General features: G+C 31.4%; 1 protein-coding gene across 1 annotated transcript; it reads left to right on the plus strand.

Annotated features, from left to right (window-relative positions):
• The first annotated feature begins 1,274 nt into the window (after positions 1–1,274).
• On the plus strand, positions 1,275–18,939 carry LOC111040176 (putative uncharacterized protein DDB_G0271606). Its single transcript, XM_022323959.1, has 3 exons — positions 1,275–1,378; positions 16,581–17,938; positions 18,020–18,939. Exons 1-3 carry the CDS (start codon positions 1,367–1,369, stop codon positions 18,432–18,434), a joined length of 1,785 nt encoding a protein of 594 aa, XP_022179651.1. The 5' UTR covers positions 1,275–1,366; the 3' UTR covers positions 18,435–18,939.
• The last annotated feature ends 737 nt before the right edge of the window (positions 18,940–19,676 follow it).

A 19,676-nucleotide genomic window follows, 5' to 3' on the forward strand; every position in this document is an offset into this window, starting at 1 on the left:
TGGTGTTACAACAAAATACAAATTGCATATTCACGTATACGCATAATCCATGTAGTGTAATATTGGTTCGCTTGTGTAAACTAAATCACTAAAAATTAAAAATAACAATTCTTATAGAAAACTAATAATTACACCACGAAAATATTTCATTTACAATAATTGTATGCAACTGTTCATTTAATTTGAAAAATTAAATGTCATTTGTTGAAAGGTTTAGGGTGCTTGAATTAAAACTATTCTTTTCGTCGATTTCCAACTTCAAAACATAAATGTGCATTGTGCCTCCATACAGTTCGTATACTTGCCTATTAGGTACATAATACATATTTTGTTTATGTGGAAAATTAATTTTTTTCCATTATGTGTACAAATAATATTCGAAATGTAATACTTACACTTATTTATTTTTAGCATAATAAATATCAAATAATACATAGGTATTTTTTTTTAATGTATAATTATATTACGTTTTCTTACTAATATATTTCGTTACAATATTTAAAAAAAATAGTTTATTTCAGAGTTTATTCACGTAAATGATTTGTTAATAATTGTTGTTATTTTATTGATTGTATTTTTGTTAACTTATACAATAACCGATATTCGTCAATGCTTAATAAAAAAAATTATTACCATTATATTTGTATTATATAATATTATATAAATAATACATAATTATTCATTAATTTTTAGTATATTTTTAATTTTGATCAATTATTGGTTCCGATAGGTTTTATGTTTTTTTAGAACACCAGTGCAATAATTTTTGAAATTACTAAAATTACATTGCAGACTATGTACTAGACACTGTTAGATTAAACTATTACAGTGATTATAATTGTATAGGTAATAGGTGTAGTGGTCAAGTAAAAAATCTTACGTGTAAGTACTAAGTCTACATTTATTTGATGCATAAAATATTGTAAATCCTACCATAGTTTTTATTATTATCATAATTTTTTTTTTTTTGTATGATAAATGCTTTCCATATTTTACTGAATTCACTCCAAGAGCTATGAGTTTATTATTTGCTTGTCTCACCTATACCATAATATAATATACCTACATACTCCTCAATGGTTGACTCGTTAATAAAAATAACCGGAAGCATTATACATTTATACTACTATCTAATCATATATCATTTCACGAGGGATTTATTATTATTATTTTTATTATTACTCACATTGTTCATGTTGAGATCATCAATCGCCATGACCTTAAAAAGTGAAATTTTCGCCCCCCGGAGACTCTGATGGTTCTCCGCGAGGGGACCGGTTACCGTTACGATCTGCTCATCGTCGTCGTGATATTGTTTTTGAGACTGGCTTAGTCGCCATCCAGAACGTCTACCAACAACATCACCATGATACTCCAGGTTAGTAGAACACAACTATGTATAAATCATATTTTTAAGTATAGACACTTATACAAACTTATAATATTAGTATTCATTTTTATATTAAATTACAATTTTTAATCCAATAGCAGTGGTTTTAAGTGGGACTTGCGTCTTAATATTATAACAATTTTCTCATATTCAAACTCTAATAAAATGTGTTTACATAAATTATTGTTAATTGTGCATCATATATTATGTCTCTTGAATAAAAATATACTTTATTATTTAATTTTATTCATTTTAATTCCTACTTAATGATTTATTAAAACTATTTCTAATTGAATATTTCTTTTGTACAACGTTGAGAGTTGAACTTAATACAACCTTTTTACTAAATCTAGTATAGTAGCATTAAAAAAAATAATGATTTTACCTTCAAAAAGCTGTGATACTTATATCAGAAAAATAATTATTATTACCTAATTATTGATGTTATGAATTCAGTTATAAAAATTTAATTTCAAAATTTTACTGTTGATTTCATATTGGTAATAGAACACAAAATTAATATTATTATTTCCAAAGTCCGTACTCTTAAACAATTTTTTTTTTGAGATCGAATCGGATAAAGCGGAAATATGAAATAATTACTTGAGTATAAATCGAGTGTGTGTTATATTTTATTTTCACTTTTATGAATTTTCTAACACATGTTATACTTACCAATTGTTTTAGCAGATTGTGTGTGAATTAATACGTATAGAGCTGGAAATAATTATTTATGTTATTAAAGAAAAATACATAATTCTTAAAATTGCATAACTTGTTTAACCTAATATAATATGTATACATCATACATTGTACATACATACATACATAGTACATCATAAATTACATGCATATTAATACATGGAAATAGAGTAAGCTTAACATGGTAAAAACACGTTTAATGAAAATTATTATTGCTATTTTTCTCGATTACTTCATAATTTAATTATTAGTACCTAATAAAATTATATGATTCGTAAAATCAGAGTAAAATTAGGGTTCTTAAAATACATAGGTATTTTTTTTTAAATATTATGGTGTTAAAATGTATTTCTTATCGTACTTTGGTCATCGATTAGATGTTAGATTAATTCAGCCGTTTTTATTTAAAATAATCATATTATATTATACTATCTACTGGGTACCTATATGCAGTTTTTTTTTTAACAATATAAGCCACTCGGAACTCATTATATATTTATATCCTTATATATTTTTTTACTCTTTTTGAAAAAGTATTTTACATAGTTGAAAGTAGAGAAAATTACTTATTATAACAGACCGATACAAAAACAAATTTTAAAAATCGTGCACGATTGGCATGACAATTTATTTTAGTCGTGATTTTTAAGGTTTTTGTTTTTATAATAATCTATATTTTTAGTTTCATAATCGGAAGCAAAATATTTTTCTTTAGATGTTAGTATATAAATTAAATAAATATATTTTTACTTATAAGGATTTTACTTGTAGACAGTGGAATAGTGGTCCATATATTTCTCCGATCTTATCTAAAGTTAAGATATTATCATTAATTTAAAAACACTATTTAATCTATATTCGATATTTCTACATTAAAACATTTATTTAAGTATCATGTTTCATCAGATAATGAAACTACGAATATAGAAAATTTAAATCGCTGTAGTACAAAATTGGACATAACCATTTTTTTTACTTTATGATATTGCGTTTTAATAGTATTTATCTAACCAATATATCCAACCATATATAAAGAGGACCTGCTTATATATATATATATCTCGGTGTTTGAAAAAGTATTTTTGATACGTACAAAATGTAACCAATATGATGTGTGATCGCCGTTAAAAAATAAGACTATGGATGGTATCTATGTATTATTAGCTGGGTATAATTCAACGTGTTGCATATGATACTAGACGAGACATTGTATAATCAGACACAATAAATAAATGACAAATATGTACATTGACTATTAATATCGAAATCATTAAACTCGCTAATAGATTATGTCAATTGATAGGTAAATCTGTTACGTGAAATCGTGTAATATTTTCTGTGAGCCAACGTGTAAGCACAATATTATATGTTTTTGTGCGATATCATCTATTCGAATCGCGTAGATTGTCGAAACAATATAATTTTTATTGGTCTTTGCACTTTGCGTAATATACTCGTATTATTATTCAATTTTTTCTTGCCTGCTAGGCTTCAGCAGTTCGTTAACACTTCGACATTTTGTTGATGTAGGTAGATACGCCTAAACTTTAACGAAATGAAATTATAATTATTAACATAGTACTTTATTAATATCGCTATGGAGATAATTTTTGTGAGGTAAAATCTATAACTTTGCTTCACAATTTAAAGTTCAGTTGTGAATTTCAAATATTCTTGTGAAAAAACGCGCAATTTAATAATCAAGTAAATAAAAATCACTGCATTACGTACTTTGACACGGCAAAGCTATTTTGCGTTACTACTTACTGCTGACATTTTTTCGTGTCTTAATTAATTATTAATACGACGCTGGATTTTTGATGTTGTTGTTCCATATTTTGTTTCTTAACACAATATATTGGTTCAAAAAACAAAAACTCATCATCCTTGAATTCGATTATACGATCGCTTTTCCAAATTATATAATATAGCATGTGCCTGCATATAATGTACACACTTGGTTGGAGTAGGTAGTGTTAGAACGAAAATACATTCATGACATCCAATATTTATTCATGACTTCTTTCAGTAAACGAGTTTCTTGCGTTTAAGCGCCTAATGTTTTCAAGAGGATTATTTATTTTTCTGTAAATTTATAGGAATACAATTCATGGGATAGGTAACGGATGAAAGCACTACCTAAGTCTTAAGTATTTATATTTGTTATGTAATATATTTTATGTGTGATATGTGACTAGTCAAAAATGAATGACTCTGGGGAAATTTGAAATATTTTTAATATACAACTATGATTTGAAATTATTATTCAAACATCTCGTTCAAATAACATGCAGACAAAACAAAAATCTATGTTGAATACCTATTGATAAAAACGTACTGCTGAGTAGTAATAAAAAGCGTCCATTCTACATAGAAAACAAAAATAAACCACAAAATATTACTGAATAAATTATAAAATATAAGTCATTCGTGATCATCAGACCATTTTGTTTTACAAAACATGGCTAATTAGTAATAATATAATATAGGTAATAACCTACTTATTTTTGAGTGGATTACATCGCGCGTAATGACTATTAACACTTAATCTAGATAACCTTAGACACTGAAACGTAACGCCTAAAAAATCATCCCAAACATTATTGAATTTGAATTTATGACAACATATCAAAAACACAACTATACCTGTAAAATGTATTAGTATAATAGATAACAGTCCATATCAATACTTATTAAACAGTTATAAATTATAATTTTAGCCATAATATATAATTGTTTGTAAGCCGTCCCAACGTTACTTTTCAGTCAATATAACGAAAACAATAAATTCCATATAATTATATCAACATTTACAAGTTGCACTATTTTTACCAACTCATAAATCATATAAATAAGCAAGAAATATACGAATGAGCAATATTCTAATAATTATAATTTTCTAAAATTATATTTTTCAAATTGGCCCTGATCTTTTGCACCATTTATTATACAATACGGAATTATGAGATTTAATATCATGTGTGTGCCCAAATATTTTTTAGTGAAGTAAGTAACACCATCGTAGACGGTATTTATGTAAGAATATAAAAGAAACTCGAATTGAACCTAAGTAACATGAAATGTCGTTAAAATGTTTTCAAATATTATCATTTATCAACTTTGGCAATTAATGACTAGATAGTTAATAATCAGAACCTGTTTATTATCGTAACCCACCCACATAAATAATTGCAAACGCACAAAATATACTGCGGTGTATAATATTTTAGTGTTGTAGTGTTTCTAATATATTTTCTGTTATTTATAAAATCTACATAATATGTACTTAATTACGAAAAACTAGTTTCTTTTTCGTAAGACTATATCGTTTCTAACATCAATCTAGTAGCCATGAAACACAGTTTGATTGGCTCAGTGAAAAATATCTCGATGGACTCCCAATAAATGCACACTACTGCAGGGTGCCCCATAATCAATGTCCTGGTTAGACATATTTAGTACATTATTACATTTACAAAATAAAATATTATAGGTATCAAGTTTTTTTTTCACATTTTTCCACCACAAATATTTAATATGCCTCCCGCTCTGTCGACGGTTGTATGAAATCATAACGATGACCAAACTCGTCCCAAATCTTGATAACTATACCAACGACCTATTGATTATTTCTCTCAGTTCTTCAAGAGTTTTTGCAGAGGTTGGAAAACCAGGGGTTCAACTGGTTATTCTTGGTTTTTATTTGTTAAGTACACATGGATCCCGCTACGACCAAAACCCTTGAAATGTTTATTTTTTGGTACCAGACAATTTTTTATGGAACTCAATGCTTTATATTAAATACATGTATATCTATACTCTGCTCGGCAAGAGAACACACCAATTTTCTCATCACCACGCAACACCCTGCCAATGAATTCGGCTCCACTATGGCAGGGTAACGAAGCGGAAATGCGCAGAAGAACCGATTTTCTTTGCGCCATGGTGTGTTTTCTCGCTGGACAGACTGTAATAAATAATAATATCATTTAACTACAATTTACAACCACTCCAAGTCAGGGTGCAAAAACTTCATTCAAATCAACTAGGTAATTATTATAGCTTAGTTAATATTGTGATACAAAGTACTAGGTGTACTTACTATGGATAACTGATAGCTATTGAAATAATATTTAATGTCGAATAGGAGTTGTGGATTTCGATTAATCGTATATCAACCTTATGTTGGTATAATTAATAATTATACTGGCACGACACGACAATGATAATATTTTCTTCAATATTTTTAATGAGCACCTATATAATAATAATAATATAATATAGTATACAATATTATTGTGTAATAAGTACTATTATAACAACGTAATATTATATATACGTGAAAGAGCGAGGAAAGTTCATGGGTCGTAGCCAATAACGAACAATGAAAACAATGCATCTACAACTATAAATTATTTAATAATTTCGATATGAAAACGAAATACAAAATCACAAACAACCTACAGTTTCGGCACGGTGACGAGGTTCAAAGTGTTCGTGTTAGCGATTCCGAACCGTGCAACCCATGTACGCGTACATATCCATGATCCGTCAGATAACGTGTACTGCACGCTATCACATACTATTATATAGTTATTATGAGTTATTATGAGTATATTATATTACTGTATCTTACAATATACGTGCTGCGTATGTTGTGTGATATCAATTAAAACCAATAAATTATACATTTTATTGATCTATTCGTATGGCAAACGTATAGGTACACTTACGTGACAATATAAAAACGTCATATAGATACTTGTTACATTCTGATATACGTAGTATATTTACGTTACTGTTTACTCACGCATATTGTGAAACGCGTAATCCTGTAAAGTTTATTTACATCGAAAATAAAAGCGTCCATATAATATGGAATGACGTCCACGATGATACAATAGGTATAAACGCCTAATACTTTTAAATATTTTATTTTTTAGTAAATATAATAACAAAAAGGAAATTATTTTAAAGGTACCTGCCTAAACTTAATTATATCGAAAAGTGTAAACGTTAAAAAAAAATTTTTTTTTTGATAACTTGAATCATCCATAACCAAGCAACATAAACAAATAAAATATATTACAAATTCATAGTTAAAACAATTTTTAGTTTATTAATTAGAGCTTTATAATTATTTTAAACGTTGATGAGAGTAATTAGTGGAACAACATTTTTTGGGGCATCTATCCTTGTGCGACTCCACTTATCTGCTCATCGCCATTTTAAATACTAAAAGCCTATAGGTAATAGTATGCTCAATGAACTTCTTAAAAATGTATGCTGTCATTCAAAAAAGTAAAAATCTTAAAAAATGATTGCAATAAAAAGATACCCATTAAATAATTAAATTTAATTATAAATAAAAGATAGTGAAAAAAAAACAATTCAATTTTTTGTTCAAAAATATTTTGTACTAACTTAAAATCGTCTTTAAAAATGATTTCCCAAAACATTATAACGTTTCGAGAAAATAAGAGTAAGCCTTTAAATGAATCATACTATTCAAGTATATTTTTATAGCGAATCGTATCGAACCAACATGTAGAGATTTTTATTTTTATTTTTATTTTTGTCTTAATTTACCGGTCCAATAAAACCACAAGCAGATTGTTGCGCAACTTGATTTTACACAATTCAATTATACAATATAAAATACATACAATATATAATAATAATAATATAATGCAAATATTTTGACCCAGTGTACATGGTCAGCGCATCATAACACAATAATAAAATATAATAATATATAGCTATTGCGCTATGGAGGTAACCGTGGCGTATAAATAATATGCATACATATAATATAAATTAGTTAATTAATTAATCATGAAAAAAAAACCCGAGAAAAATAAAATAATAAAAATCGAAAGCGATCCCACTGTTTAAACTTCCATAATAATAATATTGCAGTATAGCATTATAACAGTAGTTGAAGACGGTAGTCGGCTGCAGGTAGGTGTATAATAATTGGTATACCTACCTGTAGCCTAATGATATGGGTATTTTACTATTTTGTTTCCCGGCGGCGACGCACTCGCGAGAAAAACAAACAATCGGAAAGAACGCATCAGAATTGTGTACACGTTATACACAACATTAATTATTATATACCATCTATTTTTTAATGTCCAAGTGTGGGGAAAAATGTCTTGCGTAACGACTAACGGCTGAACAAAATGTGTGTTTGACACGTCCATAGGTATTATGATATATTTTTAGGGTTTCTCAAGCGGCATTTTAAATTATATGACTGTTCATTGTTTACGCAGCAGAAAAAAATGGTATAAACACCTTAATTTTTACCATGACAATAATATTGTCAAGATGTAATACATGTACAATGATATACATATAATGTATATCATCACAAAGGTCATATATCAATATTATACGATCGATAATCGAAAGAATCACAGTAAAAATATGTTCGGAAAAAGTATTGTTCTATAGGTAGTGCGTATAGAAAAAAAAAAATAATACAAATTACACTTAATTTTGTTTAGATATAAAATATCGATAAAAATATTAAAATGGATACTAAAATAATCACGAATAAGAATGGTGCAGAGATTCATAGAGCCAATTTACTAATGCTGTACCTAGTGTACAAAACCACGTGCAAAACAGTAATATTATAATGAATTATTACTAAGGATCGACTAAATATGATTAGATATTTTTCGAGACTCGGGAGAACCTACCTGTAAAATTATAATTTTATTGCTAAAATAATATAAGTATGAACTATGTACATTTGTTTTATAACATTTTATTCCGAGTAATTATTTTCAACCGTTACTTCTTATACGTTTTCTACGTTTTTCGAGTTCTCTTTTCCCGGACACCGATCGATGACTCTCCATAGTCACCGCTTTAAATGCTCGCGGGCACCGGTTCAACAGCCTCGGCCGACGGTATAAGACGCTACAGACGCTGGATCCTTGGGAAGATCGCTCAGCCCATAGGGTACGGACGTAATATTTAAAATAATATTTAAAAAAAAAAAAAACACTGCAACGCGTTACACTCGGTGGTATATTATATTATGCACGACGTCAACCGGACGGATGTATGTGTTATTATAATTTATATTACACACAGTGACTTTCTTCGTTTAGAATAATTAGCCATAAAACATCTATATTAGGAACCTAATAGTATTATTACCATTGCCCGGGGTATGAGACGCGTTCGCGATTGATATTCAGAGGCGGCACCGGTGGTCGTATGCACATAATATAACATATTATTGTGTATATAATATAATAATAATTGCTGCTTATAATATATACCCGGGTAACACTATATTAATATGATACGTTATATTATTGTATGTACCTATTATGCGGCGGCGATCGTGACCTTTCGCCCGACGAAAAGGTGCGGCGGCGTGAACCCGAAGAGAAGAATATTCATACCTAGGTATACGACGCATTATATTATATACCCAAGTCTGTCGTAATAAGACGTGCATATTATAAATATATGCACACACATTATTATACGCGTCATATTATGTACCGCCAGATCGATATCGGATGAAAGTAGTCGTCCGAGACTAAATCATCGTCTACACCATATTATGTACGATGTATATATTATATATATAGGAATTCATATTACCTATACCGCGATGCTGCAGCTCCAGTGTAACCGGGTGGGCGTGAGCTTATGTGTACAATATACATGTACGTGTGTGTATGTGTACGGCGGGTGAACTTTCTCCGCGATTATGCATTACATCCCATATACGCACGGCGTGTGCACACACACATACACACACACACACACACACACACACACACACACACACACACACACACACACACACACCATCCAGTGATATATTAAGTGGATGTCAGCGCACTGTTTGTTTTCTCTGTCTGTCCCACGTGCAGCATAAACAAAAAACGCATTAGCGCAAAATCATTTTTGTATTTATATAATAATATGTTTTTAAGCGAGTAATCAAAAAGTAAAACCATCCGCTACAAAATGTGTAGAAAATAATATTTTTGAGGGTATGACTTATCATCGATGACTAATTGTCTGAACACACTGTCTCCAAACAATCTCATATCCATTTCGATTAACGAAAACTGTTTCGATTTTAATTTTAAAGTCGCGGAATATATAAAATACTTACAACACAAGAATCCGATTTTACGTGAATGCGTTCTGTGCATGTTGCGCGTGGGTCCGAGTTAGAAAACAAATATTGCGCTGACTAAACGCATCCTCTCACAGGTCGTGTACAAGTGTTAAATACATATTATAACGCGCGAACACTATCATGTATATATATATATCATACCTAGTCGAGAGTATCTCGCGCATTATATGATTATATGAATGTGTGTAGGTACACCTCTAACATTATAACCAAGTTGTAACACGGGTTGATAAAATTACAAACCTAACCAGCTAAACCTTAACTACCTATGGTATACGAGTGTTATAGGTACCCGTCGTCGTCACGCGTCTGCTTTTCAATTTAATCCGTTAAACTTTTATTATACGCTCGTTTTTTTATATTTTTTCGGCCGTGCTGTTTGTGTGCTCATGCCTATATTATTATAAATAATATGAAATGTTATCATCGCATCTTCGTAACGGTCGTGACGCGTCTTCGAGACGATGTTTTTCGCGCGGACACGCCGCCCGTTAAACGACCGTATAGGTAAGTCGCGAAATGGGCGGTTACAGCGTTTCGTCGATTTTGTAATGAGTCGCGGTAGCGTGTGAACGCTGACGATCCGTCGTAAAATAAATCGCATACCATAATGGACATCGTCGCTTATCCGGCAGCTCCGGATACGCGTATAATGTTTAGGAGAAGGTGGAGGAGGAGGAGGAGGTAATTATACGCGTGTCCCGCAGATTAGAAACAATATATTATCAAAATATGTTTTCTGCAGGAATAAAGAATATTATTATGTACCCGTGTTTCACAATATACAAAATATAAAGTACGTCTGTATACCTACGTCGTCGTCACTTTTACGCTCGGCCATTATCTAGATGGTGCTGGCCCGATATTCATAATCAAAATCGGTTCTGTAAGATATTATTATCGCTTTCACCCGAAAAACTCGACTATTATTATTACGTTCGCACGTATTATAGGCACCTGTACTATTTTTCCACTGTAGGTACTCATGTGGCTGTGTATAATGGAGGCATCTGCAGCTCAATAAATCCGTTGAACTCATACCAATAGAAAATAAGTAATCGCACACTGAGGGTGGAAACATATTATAGAGGGCGCTTTTCGGTGACTGAGTGACTCGATGTATGTGGGGTCTAAAAATGTATATAAATATTGTATTATGCCACCAATACAGCCAACATCAGTGTGAGATGTTTTGCACACCGCTCGTAATGATATAAAATGGTTATACACAGTTGTCGGTTGTCTATTAAATATTGGTGTAAGGTCTATGATAAATCCGAATAGATTACGAGGAAAAAACGCTTTGGTATAGTTTCGATTTTAATTAAACATACTTCACAAAATTAAATGTTGATGGAAACTTCTTTTGTCCGTATTATAGTTTATTTACAAAATATTTGAGGCTGCTATGCTTCTGTGCTTTTCCATAAATTTTCCAAATTATGTTGGAAATGTATAGAAGCTTTATAGAAACATTTCCGGGATCCAATTAAATGTTTATGGGAACTAGTATCACATTCTCCATAATGGCTGTATAGAATAAGCGTGTTTTTTACAAACAAAAAATACATCATTTGCACCAAAATTAGTGTGACAGGAATGACATTATAAAATTATACCTACCCATAATAATAATATATCAAATATGATTTGTGCCATTATTATATAAATTATAATATAATTGTATACATTTAATGTAAATAAGTAAGTTTATGGAATTATAAAAGTAATATATAAATAAAAAATCATATTGGTATATTATTATGATATTTTATCATGTGTGAATGTGTAGGTATGTGTAAGTACACGTAATAACCTACATCATTTTTTATAATTTATTATCTAGTATCATAAATCTTTTTCAGTAAATAATACGCAATTGTTCAAACAATATTAATAAACTAAACTTATAATAAAATATGTATTGAATATTGATTAAAATTGAACTTTTAAACGATACAAATATACAATTCTTAAGTCAATATCTGGAGGTAATATACTCCGGGAGCCCGTAGACGTTTTTATACAATATTATTTATATCCCTTTTCTCGTTTTATGCGATTGCACTTATTATGTCAACGTTCGATCATAATAACACTTTATGCTAAACGCCGCAGACACGCAGTATAGGTACGGTATTGACCTGCATAATATAGGCTCATAGGTTAAAAATATTACCTTATTCGGACACGTTCTTCGGCCACCTCGATGTACAGATCATCGCACAATTATACCTGTATAGGTATAATACGTTATAATATTATACTATTGTAGTATTGAGCACAAACATCGACTTCGTGCCCGCGTGTTGTTATAATAATATTGCAACGGACTCTTCCCCTCGACAGACTTGTATTATAAAAAAAAAAATAGCTTCTACACGTTTTTCTCGACCGCGTGCACAAGATCGCATTGTAAAGCGGTAAGTACACGACGTATATTTAGGCGTCGACCGCAAAACGGATTCATAGATAAAATATACCGAATTAAAGAGTAAAAAAAAATTTCGTTACGATTTCGCCACCCGCATCGGACGCGTCCGATGGTATTATTTACTATTATTACTATTATTATTTAGTGTTATTATTGCTATTATGATAAATCAGAGTTACGACGTGTTGCATCAAAAACAAAAAACAAATTTGACGGAGAACACCGAGCCCAACCCGAACACGCTTTCACTCCGACGCTTTCTGCCTTCGCCGCCTCCTCTTGGAGAGGTCATGTCTGTACACAGACGGGTCAACAGTTCATGACTTGATATTTCGCACACGACTGTCGAGTAAACAAAACGAGCGAGTGTACCTACGTTATAATAGGCAACCGCACATATGGGTGATTTCTCCACGCGCCGCCTCTCGAGACATACAAATAAATAAATAAAACCAACGATACGACTGTCAAGTGGGGAAAAGGACTCCGGGCGCTCCTCTATGATGATAATAATAATATTATATTATGTTGTACGATAATAATACGACTTGGCTTGGTACGTCTTTGCAGCTATTTTATATATATCCGTATAATCTATTATGTGTGTGCGTGTGTGTGTATTTTTATACTGTTCCGTGACAGGCCACTCTTTTTAGCGGACCACTTAACGTCGCGGAAATACCACCACAGATCAAAATGTAATAGTATACCTACTTTATATACTATAGTGTAAATACGTCTCGTTGAAAATATTTGAATATTGTGCGATCCAATGACCAAAAAATATATAATTGTAAATAGGTAAATGGTTATTAGTTATAAATTATAAACGCTCGTGTTCAGCACTGAATAATACATATTTCACAGGTGAGTCAAGCCTAGCGTCAGATTAAGTTTTGTAAGAACCGAAATATAAGTATCGTGAAGAGGTGAAAATTTATTTTTTTTTTCATTATGTTTTTCAAACATCTAACGCGCCAATAAAGATTAATTTTTCCGAAAAAATTTAAATTTATTATTTTTGATTATGCCATGTTTATTTATTCTAGTAAATCGTAATTTCAATTTTCGTGCATATTTTCAATACAAAATAATCTCAATGTTTCACATCTGCCAGGCGTCCCGCAATGTCTCACTTTTTTCTACTACTGAAAAATGATATTGGTTCATACAATAGTAACGTAGTATATTTCAGTGAAGGACATCGGTTATGATATCATACAGTTTTTATTAAATCTTTCAAAATGGTATTTACGTACAACCTACTTACATCAACTTACCGGCTATCAAAATAACCTACACACTTTTAAAAACATTTTTTTTCAAAACATGGTATTAACTCGAAAATATAATATAAATTTTGTTGTTGAGCATACGCAAAATACAGGAGTTAAAAATTGTAAGTTATAGACATTTATTGCAGCAACTGTTTTTCAAACAGTCTAATTTCATGACTCACAGCAAATAGAATTAAAAAATACGTATAATAATATACTGAGTAATATAAGTAACTAAATTATAGAAATATAGAGTGAATCCTATTTTTGGGGGGACACACGGAATTAAATAATGTGTCAAGAAGCTACTATCAGGCTATTAATTCTGCAAAAGTTAACAGACACCAAATAATGTATTTAACTCTAAAAGTTTAAAGTTAATAAGGATAAAGTATAATAATAATATTATATTATAATATACAACTAGTACTTAATAAATTACTCAAATAAAAAATGTTAAATATTTTCAATTATTTTGTTTTCAAAAATTACCCAGGTCAAACAACATGATAGTGCAACTTTCATTTTTTTTTTTTATAACTAACTATTTTGTTAAAAACTCATCGTGACCCTTCTTATTACAGCGCACCGCACTGTAGAAGTGCTTAGGATATTATATGTTTTTGTTTATAATACTATTAAATCAATATGAAAAAAAATTGAATTAGAGTATGAACTGAAGTTATAGATTTGTACCTATACAGTTACTTAAATACCTATTTGTTTTTCAAATTAGCTGAAAAAGCTAAGTATTATCATAATTTACAATGGAACATTATAAATCTATAGATTAATTATAAAGTTGATTAGTAAATAAACTAATTATAATTAAGTTAAATGCTTAAAAGTAATTTGGCTCTATAAGAGGAATAACTTTTTACCTAGTCGTAATGCCTACATTTAAATAAAAGCTATAAAAAAAAAAAAAATGCCCACATTTGCAAGCTGTACTATTGTACATATATCCAATAAATACACGTGATGTAAAAATAATTTTATAACCTTGATGTACATTACTTATAATTCATACAAATGGTAGGTATTGAACGACATGCATGAATACGCATATATTTAATAAAATTATATGATATTGTTCGAAATCGTTTTCGTAGCATCCCTATGTAAACACCTTATAAAGTGTATGGTAAAATTATAGGTCTATATAATATATAAATATGACATAGCGATGAGTTAATAAGTCTTAAATTGTTTGTTTCTATCCATTAATAATCGACAAAACATTATTTGTTTTGATTTTTTTACGATTCACACACGATTTAGGTATTACAAATGTTTATATATAATATTTATACACACTGCATACCTACCGGCAATCGTTAATCGTGAGTCTAATGAAAGCAATGTGAAAATAATATATTGAATGATGTGCATAAAATACACGTAATTACCAATGTACTATGTACTTGAGGTTATGAAAAGTATTACTTACTACCTTCTCCTGTATCGATACAAGACGCATACTGCATGTATAGGTACATACGAGTAACTATAGTAACGAAAATGTGTTTCAAGCCCCTACTAAATCATTTAAATTGTAATTTGTCTAAAACTTTATATCCTATATCCATATACCACAAAAATAAATTACAATACACATTCTAAAACTATTATATTCATATATTATTTTATAGGTACTTGTAAGTGTTCATGAATCATTAATGTTTACTTTCATTGAAAAAAATTGTGTAGTAACACGCGTGTTTAAAAAATAGGTACCTACCTATTAAATAGATTATTAGAACTTTCCTAAGATATTTTTAAACTTAATAATAATATTAAGAACATTTTTAGAAATAACTTCAAATAATTTATATTAGTCCGTAGATTTTTTTTAAAGAAAAATTACTTTAGTTAGATATTAGAGTATCAACTCTATTAAATCATCACAGGTCTAAAGTCTTTAGCGAAGTATTATACAAATGTGCGATATTCATAAGTAAATTCTCAAAATAAAAAGTATGGCTATTTCTTAATTCACAAATAAATTATAGTGTATATTTTAATTATATTATATCTTATACTTATATATTTATATCTATCTATTCCACCTATAAAGATTTTGTTGGTATTTCAATTAGTTGTCATTAATTGTAAATAAAAATATTTAGCTTACATTTTTGTTATACACCTATTACTTATTTTATAATAAAATTATGAATAAGGATTTTTTTTTTTCATCGTTACATATTTTTATTAAAATGTATTATTAATTTTGCAATATTTCCGATTCCAATATTATTCCATTATTATCAGACCAAATAAACGGAGTTCGTTGGTCAATAATAATTCGCTTTCTCACGCTTGCAGATTGATTCTGAAAAATCGGTAGTCATAGAATTTAAAATCGTGCAACAAAATCTCTTTAATCATCAAACATTTCTTTACATCTGGTATACTTTTCTCTTTAAATTCATGTAATGACTTCGTCACTATTTCTGAGTCCATTTCTAAACCTAAGGTATCTTATTATATTTTTCAACAACTTATTATGTACATGAAATCAAAATATTTTTTTGTCAAATTGTTTTTTCATGTGAATGGGTATCTAATAACTTTATTTTGTTCCGTCTATAGGTATCATCATTCTGTGTGCTTCTTTTAATCGCCGGTTCTTGTTGGGCAGATCAGCAACAGCAATTGGGAATCCCTAGCTCTCTAGATGCAGAGTCTATTAATGACCTGGCCAAAAAGCCGGTGAAACTGGATCCAAAGTTACGTAAAGCTTTGCTAAAAGTACTCAACCGATTGGAAGAAGAAGATAGAGTAACTGAAGTAAAACTGGCACAAGTTGAATCACAACAATTCCAACAAAATCAACAACAATTCCAACAACAACAACAATTCCAACAACAGCAACAGCAACAACAGCAGCAGCAGCAGCAACAGGAGCAGCAGCAGCAACAACAAAGACAAAGGCAGCAACATCAACGCAAGCAAATACGATTACTAGATCAACAGCAAATACAAATACTAGGCCAACAGCAAATACAGTTACAAGAACAACAGAATAGAAAGTTACAGGACCAAGAGCAGAGATTGGAGCTGCCGCAGGACCAAGATCAGAGACTGGGACAGTCACAGGATCAAGGAGTGCAAAGACTACAATCACAAGACCCACAACAGCGACAGAACTCACAACTGCAATTGCAACTCAACGTTCAAGAGCCAACAGAAAAGCTGCAACAAGAACAGCAAGTCTTTACGCCGTCACAGGCGCCGACAGTAGCATTGCCCACTTCGACGGTAGCTTTGACCACTCGCACCGAAGCATTGCAGCCAACCCCGACAGTCGCATCGCCCACTTCAGTCTCACCCAAGGCGGTACCGTTGCCCACCTCGACGGTAGCGCTGTTGCCTCCACTGTTGCCGACACTGTTGCCGCTAACTCCTGATTCAGCAGAGACCACCAAGCCTGAGTTGATCGTCAACGACGACGTCAATAACGCGCCGAACAATGTGCTCCGCTCGACGCCGGCCTCGTCCACAGCACCGGCCACAAACACTGGCACCGAGGTTGACTTTTTCGAGGCACCACTACTGACGGCATTCACAGTGCAACAGGACTCGGCAGGCATTCCGAGGCGCATTATACCCATTTTCACGGAACCGGGACAGCTGGAAAGGCAGAAGATACAGGCCCTGGAAACCCGGGCGGAATCGGGTGACAGTGGCGACCGGAACACTGTTGAACCGGACAGGAACGAACTGGAGTTCCTGAAAAGCGTCGAGTTGTCGAAGCAACAGTTGCAATCTGTACAAACGCGAGAAGAACTACAGCAGCGAGAATCGTTCGGCGTACAACAACAGCTGAGGTTCCAACAACAACTGCAACAGAGGGCGGTGCTCGAAGAACAGCAACAGCTGCAACAGATCGTCCAACAACGACAACTGCAACAGCAACAACAACAACAAAAACAACAACTACAACAGCAGCAGCAAAAGCAGCAGCAGCAGCAGCAGCAGCAGCAACAACAACAACTACAACAACAACAACAACAACAAAAACAACAACTACAACAGCAGCAGCAACAACAACAACAACAACAACAACAACAACGGCAGCGACAACAGCAGCAACAACAAAGGGCAGTGGTCTTCCAGCCGCAACAACAGCAACAGCAACAGCAGCAGCTGCAACTGCAATTGCAACCTGTCCAGGGACAGCAGCAACCCAACCGATTTGTCCAACAACAGCGACTGCAGTTCGGTGACGGTCCGTTGGCTCTCCTGCCGCAGTTCGCCCAGCAACAGCCATTGCAGCAGCTGCAGCAACAGCGAGTCCTTAGGCAACCACAACCGCAGTCGTTCGGTTACGGGTTGTCAGTGCCCAGACTCCCTGGGGACTTGAACGTTGTGTATAAGGTGTTGGCATTGAACCACGAGGGCAGAAACGATAACGCGGTCGGACCTCAGCCGCTGTTGTTCTGATCGGCTTCCAAGTATGCGTCCGGAAATCCGACGACGTTGGCGACTATTGTCGTAATGTTATTATTATTGTATTACCACACAAGTTATTGTTTTATATTTTTAAAAATATTTTTAGTCGATTCGTTCCCTCCACACCACTTGCAGGGCCCGGCTCAGCACAAAAAATTTATCGTAATGACGTAATTTTCTAAGCACTCACTCATGATATAATAAATTATTATTGTTTTCCAAGACACGTCAAAAATGAGTTAATATTACCATACGAATTTCGATTGTTTTATAGCAAACCGGAGCACTATTGTTTTTTTTAAGGGCATTATATTTTATTCTAAAAGCACATCAAATGTTTTTTTTTAATAATTCGATTAAGTCTTGTCATCTACATATTATCTTTTTCTTTAACGACGACCGTCGTAACCGGGCAAACCGATTTTTTTTATTATGCAGTTTATAATTTAATAATAATAATAATATTGTTAGTCTGTATTCGTATTATTAAGTGTCGAATACTTTATAATTCGTTATAATTGTATAATTAATTAACATTCTCTTTGAAAGTGCATTATTATTATTATTATTATTTGTTTATAGCTAATATAAGTTATTATTTGCGAGTAAATGTGCACACGATGTATGTATATTTATGTGTTTCGCATCTATACTTTTAATGTATTGTAATATATATATAGGTTATATTTAAAAATAATTGTTTAACTAAGCATGTTTTGGTGTATCATTCTTCGCCAACTTACAAATATGCTAGTACATCTTGCTGTATTATGTTATTATTTGTAGGTGATTCCCAGGTATTATTTTTATTTTATAAAATCTATTAATAAATAGTATATATTAAACTATAAATAATAAAATATGTTATATCCTTATATTTTTTTTTTTGTTCTTACTATTTTGTGTTTTGTGCCATTTAATAAAAAATAAATAACTCATAGAAGTATAGGTATACCTTCGTATTAGTACATTTTAGTAAGGTACCTCATTGCAATAAAGTACCTACTACCTAATAGGTAGTACCTATATCGTTTTCAAAATAAATTTAGGTACTCTATTAGGGCGGTACCGGTTTCGCCCGAAATCAAAATTTCCCGTTTCACCCAGATACCGGCCGTTTCAACTAATGCCATTTTAGTCATTTTCAAATTAAGTTGGCAATGATTTTTTAATAATATATTATTATTAACTATTTTTAAAAAAAAACCATTATACACAATTTACACTATATTA

Source organism: Myzus persicae, unplaced genomic scaffold, assembly GCF_001856785.1.
Source record: "Myzus persicae strain clone G006 unplaced genomic scaffold, MPER_G0061.0, whole genome shotgun sequence".
Classification (NCBI taxonomy): Eukaryota; Metazoa; Arthropoda; class Insecta; order Hemiptera; family Aphididae; genus Myzus; species Myzus persicae.